The 17,256-nt window shown below is 43.0% G+C and overlaps 1 protein-coding gene across 2 annotated transcripts in view; it reads right to left on the bottom strand.

Annotated features, from left to right (window-relative positions):
- Positions 1 to 775, bottom strand: part of DDX26B (DEAD/H (Asp-Glu-Ala-Asp/His) box polypeptide 26B) — a 62,468-nt gene extending 61,693 nt beyond the window's left edge. The window contains exons 1-2 of one of the 2 annotated variants that reach the window (XM_011978407.1): positions 307 to 775; positions 92 to 169 (exon numbers count right to left, since the gene is read on the bottom strand). In XM_011978407.1, the coding sequence (XP_011833797.1) occupies positions 92 to 169; positions 307 to 417 (189 nt within the window). In that variant the 5' untranslated portion in view covers positions 418 to 775. The remainder of the gene's footprint in view (positions 1 to 91; positions 170 to 306) is intronic. The other variant, XM_011978398.1, reaches the window with a different exon arrangement.
- Positions 776 to 17,256: the final 16,481 nt, after the last annotated feature.

Below are 17,256 nucleotides of genomic sequence, written 5' to 3'. Positions count from 1 at the left end.
GCAGGACCGCCTCGGGCGGGGGCAGGGGATAAGCAGCCCCCGCCGACTTGCTCCCGCTTCCCGCCTGTCCCCCCACCCGTAGCCGCTTTACCTTGATGCAGTACGGGGGTTCGTCGTAGGTGACCAGCATGTACCTGTCTCCGCGGCTGGCCGGGTCCCGGGCGCGCAGCTGCGGGGCGAGGGATGACGGAGGGGGTCGCGTAGGAAAGTAGGGGGGAGGGCGATACAAACGTTACAGAAGCACCTCAATCCACACCCCGAAATCCCTCGGGAGCTCTCCCCATCTCTCCCCTCCCCTCCCTTTACCTTCAAGAATAACTCCACAGCGCCTTTGGCAATGTCCAAATAGGAGGTGCCCAGGTCAGTGCGCTGGTTCATAGAGGCGGACGTGTCTATGAGGAACAGCAGGATGGGCATCTTCTCCCGCACTCCTGCCTCCGCTCCCCACTATCCTGGCCCTCTTGCCCTCACTGCCGCGTACGGCCACCCGAACCCTCAACTCTCGCAGAGCCGGGGGGCAAGGAGCAAGAGAAAGAGGGGTAGACGGGACGGGACGGATGGGACCGCTCCTGGCCTCCTCTTTCTGCAGCCCCACCTCCTCTCCCTCCAAGGGAACTTGAAAGTGTGAGCGTGTGTAGCCCTCGGGGCCCTCCCCCTTCCTCTCTTCTGCTGCCACCACTACTGCCGCTGCCAGGACTACTGCCTAAGCATCCGTCCGCGCTCACTAGAGCGCTCGCCCCAGACTGAGCGCCGTCTCTGTTCACTGACAACTTCTGTCTGCTCACCTACCATCGGCACCATGTGACCAGAACCCAAGCCATTGGCTGCCAATTATGTGGTATTTGCATATTCATTAGATGACAGGACTGGGGGAGGGACTTGGGCGAACCCTGGGAGTTGAAGTTTGAACCCAGGCAGAGGGTAAGGGGAAGTGTTAAGGACCCTCGCTAGGATTCTCCTTCAAAGGACTTGGAAGCAGTTCAAATGATTAGTTCGGGTGGTTTAGATGGATTTTTCTGTCGCTCTTCAAAGATGGTGATTCGAAAGGAAGAGTGAATTTGAGCAACAGTTGTACAGAAGTACAGAAGCAGATGCTTGGACAGTCTGCACAGAAAACGCTTTGCTAACTGCAATCGATCAATCCTGCCAGTGGCGAAGACGAAAATATTTCAGAAGCAGCAAACTTCTTTCCTGGCAGGACGTACTCACATTCCTTTAGATCCCTCCCCCGTCTTGATCAGTATTTGTGAGTCGGTTGCTGGCCTTGCATTCCACATATATCTATGTGGAAAAGGAAACTAAAGCTTAAACACAGTTACCTAAACTGGCCTTTTGTATGCACAAGCTTCTTCAGTTTCACTAAGCTCTTTGAAACATTGGCCTGCCTGTGATAATTCCACCACTGTTCTCTCTGCGCAGCCTTTACACAAGGAGGTTTGCAAACCTAGATTGTGATTCAACTCACACATTTATTTATTTATTTATTTATATAAATAAATAAAGAAGATCTCGCTTGATTGCCCAGGATGGAGTGCAGTGGCCCCATCATAGCAGTCTGCACCGTCCGGCTCCTGGGCTCAAGCGATCCTCCCATCTCAGCCTCCCAAGTAGCTGGGACCACAGGGGCGGGCTCTCAACTCACATTTATTGAGCACCTATGAAGAGCCAGGCACCCACGGTAGCCTTGTTTAATCTTTGAATTAATTATGGCAGATGGCATTATATTCATTTCAGTAAAGGAAAATGCAGATCCCTGAGGTTAGGGTAACAATGTCGGATACTCTCAGGTCTGGCTCTGTGAAGAGCCAACCACACTTGATTGACTACTTCATATGACACAGTTTTAAAATTTGGACTTGTGTATTCCTGGCAATTACTATGCACAATGTGGAATCCAGGGCTCCAATGAGTTTGCAATTTCATTGAGGAGAGATGATGACATACACATATATAATATTTTATATCTTTTGATCGGGCGCGGTGGCTTATGCCTGTAATCCAGCACTTTGGGAGGCCAAGGTGAGTGGATCATTTGAGCGCAGGAGTTTGAGACCAGCCTGGCCAACATGGTGAAACTCCCGTCTCTACTAAAAATACAAAAATTAGCCGGCCATGGTAGCAGGCGCCTGTAGTCCCAGCTACTTGGGAGGCTGAGGCAGGAGAATCACTTGAACGCAGGAGACGGAGGTTGCAGTGAACTGAGATCACGACACTGTACTCCAGCCTGGGTGACAGAATGAGATTCCATCTCAAAAAAAATAAAAAGTCTTTTATATATTCTATGTACACATTATATATATATATATTCGGTGTATTATATATTTTTATATATTATATATATACATTCAATACATTCTCAGAGAAATACGATTTTAAAATAAGTCATATGGCAGTATATGAATCAGGGACAAACAAGGATGCAAATTAAAAAGTGCTATGGAAACAATCGTCCAGTGGTCTACAAATTCAGAGGATTTCATGAACAAGGCACAAAGGTGGAAGAGAGGGAATCTGCTTGGAAGGAATGGTATGAACAAAAATTCAGCCAAAGATAGTACTATGTATGGTGCATTTCAGGCTATTCTGGTGGAATGTAGGGAATTAATGAAGAAATAAGTATGAAAAAGACACTAGAAGCCACCATTTCCATTCCAATACAAATGTTAATGTAGAAGGGCAATGCCTACATGGGCTAGGGTACAAAAAATATAGGACTGTTGGGGGCAGTGTGTTAGTTTTCTACCGCTGTGTAACAAATTATCACAAATTTGGTGGCTTCAAACAACACAAGCATTTACTATCTCACAGTTTCCATGAGTCAGGGGTCTGAGTTTACCTGGGTTCTCTACTTAGTCTCATAAGTCTGCAAAGTGTCAGCCAGGCTGTTTTCATCTGGAGGTTCAACTGGGAAAGAATTGGCCTCCAGGCTCCATCAGATTTCTGGCAGAATTCATTTCCTTGGGGTTGTATGCTGGTGACCAGAGACTACCTTCAGGTCCACCTTCTGTTGCAGGTCTGTGCCATATGGCTTTCTCCATTGGCTGTTCACAACATAGCTGCTACTTCAAGGCCAGCAGAGAAATCTGTCACTCCAAGATGGAGCCTTATGTAATATAGATAATCTCGAGAGTGACCTCCATTACTTTTGCCATATTCTATTGACTAGAAGCAAGCCACAGGTCCCACCCACACTCAAGGGAAGAATATTATACAGATGTAACACCAAGGGTTGGAGATCATGGGGTCACCTAAGAATTCTGCCTAACATTAGATAGGGATGGGATTATTAAGATGGGGATGTGATTATTTCCTGGAAAGAAATTTTGCCTAGTTCACAGTTTTTGTGAGATCGAGTCGTGCTCTGTCGCCCAGACTGCAGTACAGTGGCGTGATCTCGGCTCACTGCAACCTCTGCCTCCCAGCTTAAAGCGATTCTCCTGCCTCAGCCTCCTGAGTAGCTGGTACTAGAGGCATGTGCTACCACGCTCAGCTAAGTTTTGTATTTTGAGTAGAGATGAAGTTTCACCATGTCGGCCAGGCTGGTCTCAAACTCCTGACTTCAAGTGATCCACCCACCTCGGCCTCCCAAATTGCTGGGTGTGAGCGATCGTGCCCAGCCTGTTAAAGTCAATTTTGAGTAATACTATACAAACTTTCAGCCCACCAAATAAATGCTTTGGGTTGATTTGTTGCTTAGACTACCCTTTGGTTGAAGAATCATAAGATTTCCCATAAGGAGCTTATATTTTATTTTGTGAATATCTATATATGTATGTATGTATGAGAGAGGAGAATAAGGACTGCTGAGCCATGATATACCCCAGTTTACAAATGGTATTTTAAGATGACATTAAAAATCTCCTTTATACTTTCCTCCCAACTTTTCAATGAGTGTGCCTTACTTTTATAATCAGAAAAGGGGCTATGTTAAAAATTACATTAAAAGTATTGTAAAAGTTATTCCAATGTGAATATTACTGAGACAATTTTCAAAAATGACTTACCAGCATTAGTGAAGCACAAATACTCTCAGTCACACAATGCTCCTGTGGTCGAGCATATGCATGGTCCCACAGAGTGACCTTCTAGGGACAAGATATTCTCCCCATGCAGGTGAATGCCTTTTAATGTATTTATTTTTTTCTAACAAGACATGTTATTGATTCTTTCTGGCATAAATGCAAATGGAATTGAAATGATGTAAACATAGAATTGAAAAATATTTGCGTCTCAGTATAAACTACAAAAATGGCAATATACAAAAAAATAACCATGTAATGGATTTATGGGCTTATTCAGATTAAACCAGACCCCAAGCTATCACCAAGAACCTTCTCTTCATCACTTCCTAGAGGAAAGTAAGCTCTGTATTATGCTGGAAAGTGTGTAGACTTCTCCACTGTGTTTCTTTGGCATACATCAACACTAGCCCATACAAAGCCCTTTCTACATCTTTCTCTACTACAGAACATCAGCCTCTTCGTGTTGTAGGTTCTTTCTGCCTTGGGTTTGTTTCTTGTACTAGAATGTAAACTCCTTGAGAGCAGCTAGAGCCTATAACCAATGCCTGGCGCAAAGTACTTGCTCCATACATGGTTATTGAAAGAAATTGTCAAATGTGCTGCGGTTTTCATTCTTTCATCATATTTCCATGGGCTTGGGGTATTATCCTATAGCTCCTTTCCTAGGGTTACCCAGCCCTCCCATGTTGCCTCCTGCCTGCCATCTCTCATGGAAGCAGGGTGGTAGACCCAGCTCCCCTGTCCCTGAGGATCCAGGGCCATTTGGATTTGGGCTCCAGAAGGCCCCTTCAGGCCAAGGCGTTGAACTGACAGTCCTCACTGCTTACCCAGAACCCTGGCAACTTCCCTTTTGTTCTACTCATGCTTCCTTATGAAATGGCTCTTTCTGGGGCCACTGCTCACTGCTTATCTCCTTCAGTCAAATCCTCTTCCAACTGCTCCCAAATTTCAGGCTGTATGACCTGCATTAACCATCCTGTCTTCTTTTCGATTTTCTCACTTTTTTGAAATTGTGAGCTCTTGAAAAGAGTTTCCTCTTTCCTCTTCAAGTCCTTGCTCCTCATATACTGCTCTCCTGGTCTTCATTCCCTTCACACAAATGTTCACAGACTTTGCCCCATGTTTACATTTTATGTTGTGGTGTGATCCGCCACCATACAGCTGATGCTTTGTTTTGGTGAGAGTCAGTTTGATTTTTCACTCTCCCAAGATTTGTCACCTCTTGTCTTTAAGCAGTCCCTAATCACTATATTTTTATTTTTATTTTTGAGACAGGATCACACTCTGTCACCCAGGCTGGAGTACAGTGGTGTGCCCACAACTTACTAGAGCCTCAACCTCCCTGGCTCAAGTGATCCTTCCACCTCAGCCTCCTAAGTAGTTGGGACTACAGGTGCTTGCCACGATGCCTGGTTAATGTTTAATTTTTTTTATAGAGATGGGGTCTCACTATGTCGCCCAGACTGCTCTTGAACTCCTGGATGCAACCGATCGTCCCAACTCAGCCTCCCAAAGTGCTGGGATTATAGACATAAGCCACCAGGCCCGGCCCTAATCACTACATCTTGACAAAAAGACCTTACTTAACCTGGTGACTACCCCCTCCCAAAGCCCGCCTTTCTTGGTTTAGAGGGGAGTAAAATCTCCCTGTCTGGTTTCTCCAGCACCCTCTGTCTCCTCAAGCCCATGCAATCTGGTTATTTTCCCTGCGCTCCATGGAAACGGCTCAGAGGTCCCCAGTGGCCTACTTCTGGCCAAGTCCAATGGTGTGTTCTGTATTTCCTTTGTTGATTGCAGAGCTACTTGTTACATGCCTTCGTGAGCTCCGACTCCCAACTACCTTGTTTTTCATCTCCTGCAATTTCACCTGGGGTCTTCCTACACCTTGGACCATTTGTTTTCACCTTCACTGACTGTTAATCTTTGTCTCACTCCATGGCTACCTCTTTTCCTCTCACTGTCTCCACAAAGGACTGTTATTTCCACAATCTTTATTCACTTAGTCATTCTTTCTTTCTTTTATTCAAATACTGCTTGGGTGGACCTTCTATATGACGGGCAATGAGTGTGCATGTGGGAAAAAGGGAAACAGCATATTGTAGTGGTTAAGAGCTTGGATTTGGGGGTTCAAATTCCAGCTCTGCCATTTACCAGCTATGTGACCTGGGACAAGTTTACTTAACCTCTTTCTGCCTCAGCTTCATCATCTGTATAATGGTAATAATAATAATATTTCTTTGGATTGTAATGATGATTAAATGAATGAATACTTATTATTTTTTTTTTTTTTAAGAGACATGGTCTTGCTATGTTGCCCAGGCTGGTCTCAAACTCCTGGGCTCAACCATTCCTCCCACTTCAGCCTCCCAAATGTTGGGATTACAAGTGTGAGCCACCGTGCCCAGCCTATGAAGAGCTTAGAGACATGCTAAGCACAGAGTAAGCTCTATTTGTGTTAAATAAAAGCAAGAATAGATATAGTTCTGGCCCTTGTAGAGCTTACATTCTAGTGGGGAAAATAGTCAAAATAATAGATGTGATATTATATTGAGTGCTATAAGAGAGGAAATACAGGGTGTTATGGAAGCACCAAGAAGGAAAGTATATTCTAGAGGGGGTGGAGATGTCAGGGGGGCATACAGAGAAGGTTTCTTATAGGATCTGACTTTGCTTAGGAATTATCCTGGTGAAGGAGGCTGGTGGGGGGTGAGGAATAACACACCGAAGGAGGAAGAGTGTCCCAGGCAGGAAGTGGGGAATGTGGATGAGATGGTGAGAGAGACTGACAGAGACCCCTTGGGAAAAAAAGGAAGTTCTGTATGACTGTAATGCAAAGGAGCTGGAGTGGGGGAATAGGAAGAGGGGAGAAATGGATAGAAATGAGTTTGAAGAGGTTAGCAGGAGCCAGATCATGCAGGGCCTAGTCAGCCCTGTAAGGAGTTGAATTTTATCGTGGAGACAACGAGGAACCATTGAATGATTCTCAGCAGATCAGGTTTCGGTGATATTCTTCTATCTTCAGCACAGAGAATGGGTTAGATGAGGACAAAAATGGAATCCAGAAGACAAGCGAGGAGTCTATTTCTATAATTTAGGTGGGCTGAATTGTAGTGGTGACAAGAGGGTGGAGAGAAGTGTATGGGTGCCAGGTACATTTAAATGGTAGGGTAGTCAGGTCCTAGCCATTGACTGAACATGGGGTGTAGGAAAAGGGAGGAGTCAAGGGTGATCAGCATTCTGGCTTGGGCAATAGGGAAATTGTGGGGCTACTCACTGAGACAGAAGACAAAGGAAGAGATGCATTTTGGGGCAGGTGGAGGTTATTCAACAAATATTTTGTAAGCAGTGCCAGGCATTGTTCCAAGATCTAGATACATAGGCCAAGATTCCCTGTCTTGGCACATTTATAATAAATAAACAAGTAACTATCTAGTATGTCAGATGGTGATAACTACCATGGAAGAAATAAAGTCAGGTAAAACGTTAATCTTTGTGCAGAGGGCAAGGTGAGTTTGACTTGTCTGTGGGTCACCCATGTAAAAATTACTAGGAAGCAAGCTGACTGAGCAAAGTATAAAAATAAGCCTCGAAGAGGGGAGAAGCTTCCCAAACAGATTTTGGGGGAATACACTACAGTTGTGAGTGCTGCTTTTTTTAGGCACTATGTATAAGGTAAAGGCCTTGGCACTTTGCACATCTTATCTCAAGGCACCAATCTTGTGAGGTAGGGCCTACTATTTTTCCCAGGTGAACGTGAGGAAACTGGGGTTCCTCCGCTGGTCGGCTGCCTGACCTCCGAGCTCAAGCTCTTTTTCTCCTCTCTGCAGGAACAATACCAGAATGAGAAGGTATGTGCTGGGTGTCTAAGAGCCCAGACACACATTAGAAGAAGCCCAGCATGGAACCAGCTCACTGGCAGAGAAGCACAGGAAACCTGGGCACTGCCCTGCAGTGCAGCAGGATGCAGAGGGGCCAGAGAGAGTGAGTCATCCAGGCATGAAGACTGCCCTCCCTCAGTGCACAAAAGACTGGCCTTGGATAACCCATCTTGTAGGACTGTATGGGACCTGATTTTGCTGTGATCTGCCTATGGACAGTTGTTCTACCCATGCTCAGGAAATCCTCTTTCTGAAACCTGATGGGAGAAGGGCTGGTGAAGGGTGAGGAGTGGCGGCAGTGTTGGGGTTCCCAGAGAGCTGAGGTGAGATCCAGACATCTGTTGATCAAGGGCAGCCAAATGCGTAGCACAATCTTAGTGCTCCCTTCTGCCCAGGGCTTAGTGGCTCCGTTCTGCCCAGGGCTCAGGCACAGCAAGTTATATGGACATTTATAGACTTGGTTACTCTGAGAGGTGGTGTAGGCTAAAAATAAAAATAGCTGGTGATGAAAGTTGACCCAGGGCAGCCCGCACAAAGCTCCCCAGCGAGTCTTGCCACTTGGGTAACTTCCTCTCACAAGTCAGGGTGTTGGAGCCTCTGGGCTGAGGCCCTGGAATCTTGGTCTTTCCCCTTCACATTTTCTGTGGTGTTCTCCTCATACCTCACCACCCTGAAGCCACTGCCCATGCCCCCTGTGGAACTCACAGGCAAGAGGGTCATTATTCTGTGTATGGAACACCAGGGATGTACGCAGTGCACAGAGAGTGAATTCTAAGCATTCAGGTGGGGAGGACCTTGCCACAGCCAGCCTCAGCCTCTCTTGCCTCCAGAAACCTAAATGCTTCTCTCTCTCTCCTCCTCCACATCCACCAGACCAGCAAGTACTATTGAATTTCTACCTTCTATATCACTTAAATTCATCCCCTCACTGCTTTTCTCCTGGCTGGGTTCTTTGCAACTTATTTAGTCCATAGTACTTACCTGCCTTTAGTTTCCCTTTTAACTTCTGGGGAGGATTAGTATTGTGAAAAATCCTTAAACAGCTTCTATACCAAGACATTTCCACTAACAAAAAAGAAACATTTTGATTCTTGCTAAAACATAAGTTTCATCATTCTTCCCTCTTCTCCTTAAGGCTATGTTTTCTAAATGACAACATTTAAACTATGTTTGAACATGTCCTTTATTTTATTTTAACTTTTATTTTAGGTTTGGGAGCACATGTGAAGATTTATTATATAGCAAACTCATGTCACAGGAATTTGTTGAACTAAGCCTAGGATCCAATGGTTATTTTTTCTGCTCGTCTCCCTCCTCCCACCCTCCACCTTCAAGTAGGCCCCACTGTCTGTTGTTCCCTTTTTTGTAAATATGTCCTTTAAAATGTAACAATAGTAGGATCATATTTTTACTTAGGTGTAGTAAGAACCCCTATACCTAGCTTATTTGTCATAAATGACTTAATTTTCCCAGTTTTGCCTGTTTCCCTTCTACCAAATGGAGAACGAAGAACTATTGATAGCAGAGCTGGCTGGCCTTGTACAGCCACAGAAATCACTTACTTAGTGTTCAGGTCATCAGATATTTACTTAGACCTGCTCTACTTGACACTTTGCTAAATGCCTAGGGTGAAAAGATAAACAGGACATGGCTTCTGCCTTGATGAGCTTCTATTCCACTGGGGAAGGCCAGAATAGAAACAAATATTTTCAATAGAGTGTGGGAAATGCTCTGAGAGAGAGAGAGAGAGAGAGAGAGAGGAGAGAGAGAGAGAAATGCACAAGGTTCTATGTGAGCACAGAAGGGTAGGACTTAGCCAGTCATCAGGGAAAGACTCCTGGAGGAGGTGGTATCTGAACTTGTCCTGAAAGGAAGAATTCATGATGAAAAAGAGGCAGTTGAGGCCGGGTGTGGTGGCTCACGCCTGTAATCCCAACACTTTGAGAGGCCGAGGTGGGCAGATCACTTGAGGTCAGGAGTTCAAGACCAGCCTGGTCAACATGGCGAAACCTTGTCTGTACGAAAAATACAAAAATTAGCCGGGTGTGGAGGCAGGAGAATCACTTGAACCTGGGAGGCAGAGGCTGCAGTGAGTTGAGATCATGCCATTGGCCTCCAGCCTGGGTGACAGAGTGAGACTTGGTCTCAAAAAAAATGAAAAGAAAAATAGAAGCAGTTGTCTCCCAAAATAAAGGGACTAGTAGGAGCCAGGGTCTGAAGCCTTGAAACAGATTAATGTGTGTGTAGCCCCAGCTAGTGGTCTGCTCAGGTGCTCTTTATTGGCCACTGCACCCATCCCACAGCTGCTGTGAATGTCGGCTGCCCCCTCCCCTTCTTGAGGACAACTTTAAAAGTTGTCCTCAAGAATGGGAGCCTCTTTGGCACCAAGTCACATCCCCCCCGCCATCCCCCACAACCTGCACCCAATGACTGCCTAACAAAGATGGGGTCATCTTTGTGGTGTCATTCGTGATTCCCAGATTTGGGGAAGCAGCCAAACCCTCTCTCCAAGTGAGTTCACATTCTTGCTTAGGTTCCTCCCCTGCCCTATCCTGCTTCCCTCACCCCCTTCTTCCGGAAACTCTCCTGTAGTAAATTACGAGGACCTGAACCCCTGCTTCTAGAGAACCTGACCTCAAATAGTATGTTCAAAGAACTTCTAGACATTTGGCATACCTTGTACTTAAGGTGTGAGTTAAGGAATAGTTGGAAGATGAAATCCAAGAATTAGACAAAAAGCCAGATCATAGAGGACTTTGTATGCCATATTAAAGACTTTTTGAGTCTTTTAAATTCTTATATTGGGCCTTTTAAAGATTAAAGCACCCTTCCTCAAATCATGGTCCTTTAACAGTGTAGCTTCCCCACCTTTAGTGAGTTGTTCATTTAGGTTAAGGCATTGGGGGATCCTGGGTTCCTTAGCCAAATGCCCATCTTTCTCAAAGTGATAATTCATTAAGCCATGAATAGTCGAATTCACCTTAAAGTACAATGCAGTGCGACAGATTCCTTTTTAAAAGATAGCCATACCTATACATTTATCCCACCCCGCATGCCCTTACAATGTAATGTGACTAACACTCTTCCCACTGGGAGGTGGGGTCTGTGTTTCCCACTCTTAAATATGGGGAAGGGGGCTTATAACCACACTGGTCAATGGTGTACAGCAGTGGCAATGCTGCGTGATGTCCAAGGCAAGCTTCTAAAAGGAAATATGGCTTCCACCTGGATCTCTCTCTCTCTCTGTCAGGATGCTCTCCTTTGGAACCCAACCACCATGTTGTGAGGGAGCCAGACCACATGAAGAGGCTCCATGTTGATGTTCTGGCTGACAGTCCCAGCTAGGCCCCCAGCTGACACCAGTCACCAGCCTGACATCAATTGTGAGACAATGTGAGTGAAAGAACCATCAGATGATTTCCAGCTCTCAGCTTTTGGATCTTCCAGCTGAGGACACAGACATCGTGAGACAGAAACAACTTTTCCTTGCTGAGCCTAAGTCTGAATTCCTGATCTACAGAAGCCATATAAATAATAGATGATTATTAGTGTTTTAAGCCACTAAGTTTGAGGGTATTTTGTAACAGTAGGCAACTAATACATCTTTCTAGGCTCTGAAGTCATGATTTCCCCTTTAAAATCAGCTCCTCTGGCTTCCCTACTCAGGTTAATGCTATCTCCAAAGTTCTTTCAGTGACTGAGCTTTTTTTAACTCACCCTTATCTCTGCACTTACATAGAATTAGTTGTCAGGTCCTATGGTTTTTCCTTTCTATAGTGTCTCTGCCATCTATCCTTGTCCTTGGTATATGCCTTTCTCCAGATTAAACTAAAGCTCAGCTCTAATTGTTTACATACTCCTGCTCTAAAACTGTCAACTTTCACAAAAACACAACTTCCACATGGAATTTCATAAATCTATTCCAAATTTATATATTCTAAACATATATATTCTGAATATATATATATATAGCTACAGAAAACATACTTTGCTTGTTCATTGTAACAAATTCAGATTTGCGATAATATAGATGTGTACCCAAAAAAATAGATGTCTCACTCGTCAGAGGTAATTACTGTTAACATTTGATATGTTGCATTCCAGGCATTCTTCTAGGTGTGAGTATGTGTGTATTCTAGGTATGTAGGTATATGCCTATATACATACATGTCACAAACATTTTTACAATAATAGGACCATAGCTCACATACTGTTCTGCAATTTAGTTTAGGGGTTTCTTTTAACCTAATACTACTTCCTGGATGTCTTTTTATGGCAGCACATGCAGATCTACTTCATTCATCCAAGAAGTGGTATAGTATTGTACCATCATTTAAGTCTTTCAAAAGGATACTGGTTACATAAGTTTTAATATACAATTGGCTATCCATTTCCATGGATTCCACATCCACTGATTCAACCAACCACAAATGGAAAATATTTTTAAAATAAGAATACAATAATAAAAATAATGCAAATTTTAAAACAATACAGTATAGCAATTATTTATATAGCATTTACATTGTTTTCATTATTGTAAATAATCTAGACATCTCTAGATTATTTAAATCATCTTTAAAGTATATGGGAGGATGAGCATAGATGATATGCAAATACTGCCATTTTATATAAGGGACTTGAGCATCCTCCAACTTTGTTACCTGAGGGGGTCCTGGAACCAGTCCCCTGTGGTGGGGAGACACCAAGGGACAGTTGTATACATACAACATAATACTATGCAATCATTAAGGTAGACAAGGTAAATATTTAAAGCATTGACACAAAAAGATGTTCAACATATTACCTAAAAAAGACAGAAGGTATAGTATGATTCCATTTTTGTATATATGCATAAAATATCTGGAAGTATATATACCACAGTGTTAACAGAAGTTATTTCTGGGAAGTGCAAGAGTCTGTGAATAACTTTAATTTTTTTCTTTGTTGTTTGAATTTTTTAAAAAGCTGTCAGAAGGGAGATTTTCCATTTTGCAAAACATTGGATAAATGATGTAAATGTTAGAAATGTGCTACACATAGATAAAATGACGAAGGAACAACATGGGAGAAACGATGAGAAAGCAGTTAGAAATCTGCAGTTGACACAAATTCACATCTGTTAACTGTGGGAACTAATTACAGATACATAATTAGACTTAAAATCGAATGGACTTTACAAATAAACAGACCATTTCCCAATGTTTAACACAATAGAAATACACTTAATTGCTCCTTGACAAACATGTGTGGTAAATTAAAATTCTGGATAAATTAACTCTAGTCTAATAAACTACCAAAACAATGAGATATTTGAGAAAATAACAATTTTCAATTAAAAGAGAAAAAGCTTTCATTGGCTTCTCATCACTTAAGGCTGTTACCCAAATTTGCTTGAACATCAAGATCACTCCAGGAAATAGAATGGAGATTTCTCAAAGACTGAAAGTAGATCTACCATGCATTTAATCTGGCAATCCCACTACTGGGTATCTATCTAAAGGAAAAGAAGTCATTATATGAAAAAGATACCTGCACACATATTTATCGCAGCACAATTCACAATTGCAAACATGTGGAACCAACTTAAGTGCCCATCAACCAATGAGTGGATAAATGAAATACGGTATATATTGTGTATTTATGGAATACTACTCAGCCATAAAAATAATGAAATAATGTCTTTTGTAGCAACTTGGATGGAATTGGAGGCCATTATTCTAAGCGAAGTAACTCAGGAATGAAAAGCCAAAATACAAGTGGGAGCTAAGTTATGAGTACACAAAGGCATACAGAGTGGTATAATGGACATTGGTGACTCAGAAGCAGGGAGGGTAAAAGGGGGATGAGGGATAAAAACTACATATTGGGTACAGTGTACACTACTCAGGTGACAGGTGCACTAAAATTTCAGACCTCACCACTGTACAAGTCATTCATGTAACCAAAAACCACATGTAGCCCTAAATCTATTGAAATTCACTCTAGGCATTGTTACACACACACACACACACACACACACACACACATTACAGGTATCACTCTTAACCTAAATCTGATCACAATCCGAGATCTAAATCCTCACTGGAGGGGTCTGGAACGCTATATTTTTAGCAAGTTCTCAGGTGATTCTCCTGCTCAGAAAAGTTTAAAAAACATTAACTTAAAGAAATAATTACAAATCCTTTACCTGGACTTTAAAAAGTCTCAATCATTCCTGTCATCATTTGCAACTTCTTGTGAGGCATAACGTTGTTTCAGTTTCTGGAATATATTGGATATCACCCGAGAGGGATTTTTTTTTTAAATCACAACAAAATTCACATACCATAAAATTCATCTTGTTAAACAATACAATTCAATGGTGTCTAGTATGTTCACAAGGTCATATAACCATCACAACTCTAAGTCCAGGACATTTCTTCACCTCCAAAAGGAAACCACTCCATGGCCACTAGCAGTCACTTTCTATTTCCCTCGTCTTAGTCAGTTTTCTGTTGCTTATAACAGAATGCCTGAAACTAGGCAATTTATTTTAAAAAGGAATTCATTTCTTGCAGTTACGGAGGCTGAGAAGTCCAAGGTTGAGGGACTGCATCTGGTGAGAGCCTTCTTGCTGGTGGGCACTTTCTAGAGTCCCAACATGGCAAGGTGACTGAGCATGCTAGCTTGAGTCTCTCTTCCTCTTCTTATAAAGTCTTGGCTGAGCATAGTGTCTCACACCTGTAATCCAAACACTTTGGGAGACTGAGGTGGGATGATCACTTGAGGCCAGGAGTTTGAGATCAGCCTGGGCAACATAGTGAGACCCCATCACTACAAAACATAAAAACTGATCCAGGCATGGTGACATGCACCTGTAGTCCTGGCTACTTGGAAGGCTGAAGTGGAAGGATTACTTGAGTCCAGGAATTGGTGGCTGCAGTAAGCTCTGATCCCATCACTGCATTCCAGCCTGGGTGACAGAGTGAGATCCTGTGTCTACAAGTAAATAAATAGATAGATGATAGATAGATAGACAGATAGATAGATAGATAGATAGATAGATAGAGTAAGCCACTAGTCTCACTCCCATGATAACCCATTAATCCATTAACCATTTAATCCATTATTGTATTAATCTATGCATGTCAGGAGGGCCCTCATGATCCAATCGCCTCTGAAAGGCCCCATTTCTCAATACTGCCACTTTGAGGTTAAGTTTCAACATGAGTTTTAGAGAAGACATTCAAACCATAGCACCCCCCCCAACACATACAACACTACCAACCCTGACAACCACAAGTCTAAGTTTGGGCTCTGTGGATTTGCCTATTCTAGACATTTCATGTAAATGGAATCACATACTATGTGACCTTTCATGATTGACTCCTTTCACTTTACATATGTTGTCAAGGTTCATCCACGTTGTAGCATGTATAATATTTCATTTCTTTTTATGGTTAAATATCCCATTGTATAAATATAACACATTTTTATTATCTATTCATTAATTGATGGATATTTAGGTTATTTCCACATTTTAGCTATTATAAATAACTCTGCTATGAACATTCATGTCTGGGAAACTTTTAAAACTACAGAATTCCCAGGTCTCACTCCACACCAACAGAATCAAAATATCTGGGGGATAGGGAATAGGTAGTGCTTGGACATTCTTTTTTTTAAAAAAAAGTAAGCTCACTAAATGATTCTAATAAGTAGTCAAAGTTGAGAATCATTGAGCTAAATATCTTAAGGCAGTAGTCTTAAAATGTGATCCTTAAACAGCAGTATTGGATAGGATTTGTTAGAAATACAAATTCCCAACCCCCACCCACATTTACTCAATCAGAATATCTGGGACATGAGCCCAGAAATCTGTTTAAACAAGCCCTCCAGGAAATTCTGATGCACACTCATTTGAGAACCATTGTGCATCACATTAACATCTTAAAATCCCCCAAATTCTGAATTTCAAAATAAATTTGGAGACTTCCATTTACAGAAAGATAGAGTAGATATTCCTCCCCCCACCACCACTACTCTTCCCACTAAGTACAGCTAAAAACTTTGGACTTTAAAAAATAGAACAAGCCAGGCACAGTGGCTCACCCCTGTAATCCCAGCACTTTCGGAGGCCAAGGTGAGAGGATAACTTGAGTCCAGGAGTTTGAGACCAGCCTGGGCAACACAGTGAGATCCCATCTCTACAAAAAAAAAAAAAATAGCTGGTTGTGGTGGCACATGTCTGTAGTCCTAGGTATGTGGGAGACTGAGGTGGGAGGGTCGCTTGGGTCTCAGAGGTTGAGACTGCAGTGAGCCATGATCATGCCAATGCACTCCAGCCTGAGTGACAGAGTGAGACCCTGTCTCAAAAAATAAATAAATAAAACAAACATAAGACACTGAAAAGTGGAGAGAAGGTGGCAAATAAGGTAGGGACCTTGGTGGTAAGTTTCCTTTTTGCTTCATATATCCCAGACTGAGTACTAGGGAAACTGGCAACCCCAAGTGCCAAAAGATGTAGGCAAAAAAGCCCCAAGGAAAGCCTGGTCTCTTTAGCTAGAGGATAAGGAAAGGGGCAATCTAGCAAGAGTGGAAACTTTTGGGTAATAATTGCTCTACTCCAACCAAACCCCATAGAAAATACTGTGGCATCAATGAACACAAGCAAATAAATTGCTAGTGGGGTGTCTAGACTTCCATCCTTAACAGGCTGTAACAAGGTGCTCCAGTGCACCTTCTAGGATGGTGGCAGAGGAGGCCTAGTGGAGAGTCAGGACTTCGTCACTACCCAGTGGAAAATAATCCACTGCACACTCCTATACCTGCCCTGTGTCAGTGACTCCAGATGAAGAGCTGTAGTAAGGCATTCTAACCCCACCCAGACAGTTGGGTATAAAGGAGACCATATGAGAACCCAGAACTACCAACGTTTCACAGCAGTAATGACCCCACTGCCCCCCACAGGTATCAATGGAGGCCAACTGGTAAGCCTGGATTTCTTCCATCTTCAGTAAGAAGGCAGTGTCTCCCCTTTCCCTGCTAAAACAGTGTCATAGGAAACCAGCTAAAACCAAAGGTTTAAGTAAGAGCCAAAGTCTCTGACATAATATAAGAATGTCCAAGATTCAATAAAAACTCACTTGTTACACAAAGAACCAGGAAGGTCTCTAACAATGAAGAAAGACGATCAGTAGATGCCAACTACTATTGATGACAGAGATGTTAGAATTAGCCAAAAAACATTTTAAAGGGGTTATTATAAAAATACTTCTAGAAGGGCCAGGCATAGTGACTCATGCCTGTAATCCCAGCACTTTGGGAGGCTAAGGTGGGAGAATCGCTTGAGCCCAGGAGTTCAAGACCAGCCTGGG

This window comes from Mandrillus leucophaeus, unplaced genomic scaffold (assembly GCF_000951045.1).
Source record: "Mandrillus leucophaeus isolate KB7577 unplaced genomic scaffold, Mleu.le_1.0 Scaffold1032, whole genome shotgun sequence".
Taxonomy (NCBI): domain Eukaryota; kingdom Metazoa; phylum Chordata; class Mammalia; order Primates; family Cercopithecidae; genus Mandrillus; species Mandrillus leucophaeus.
Note: the sequence above shows the minus strand (reverse complement) of the source record. Positions and strands in the feature narration are given on the sequence as shown.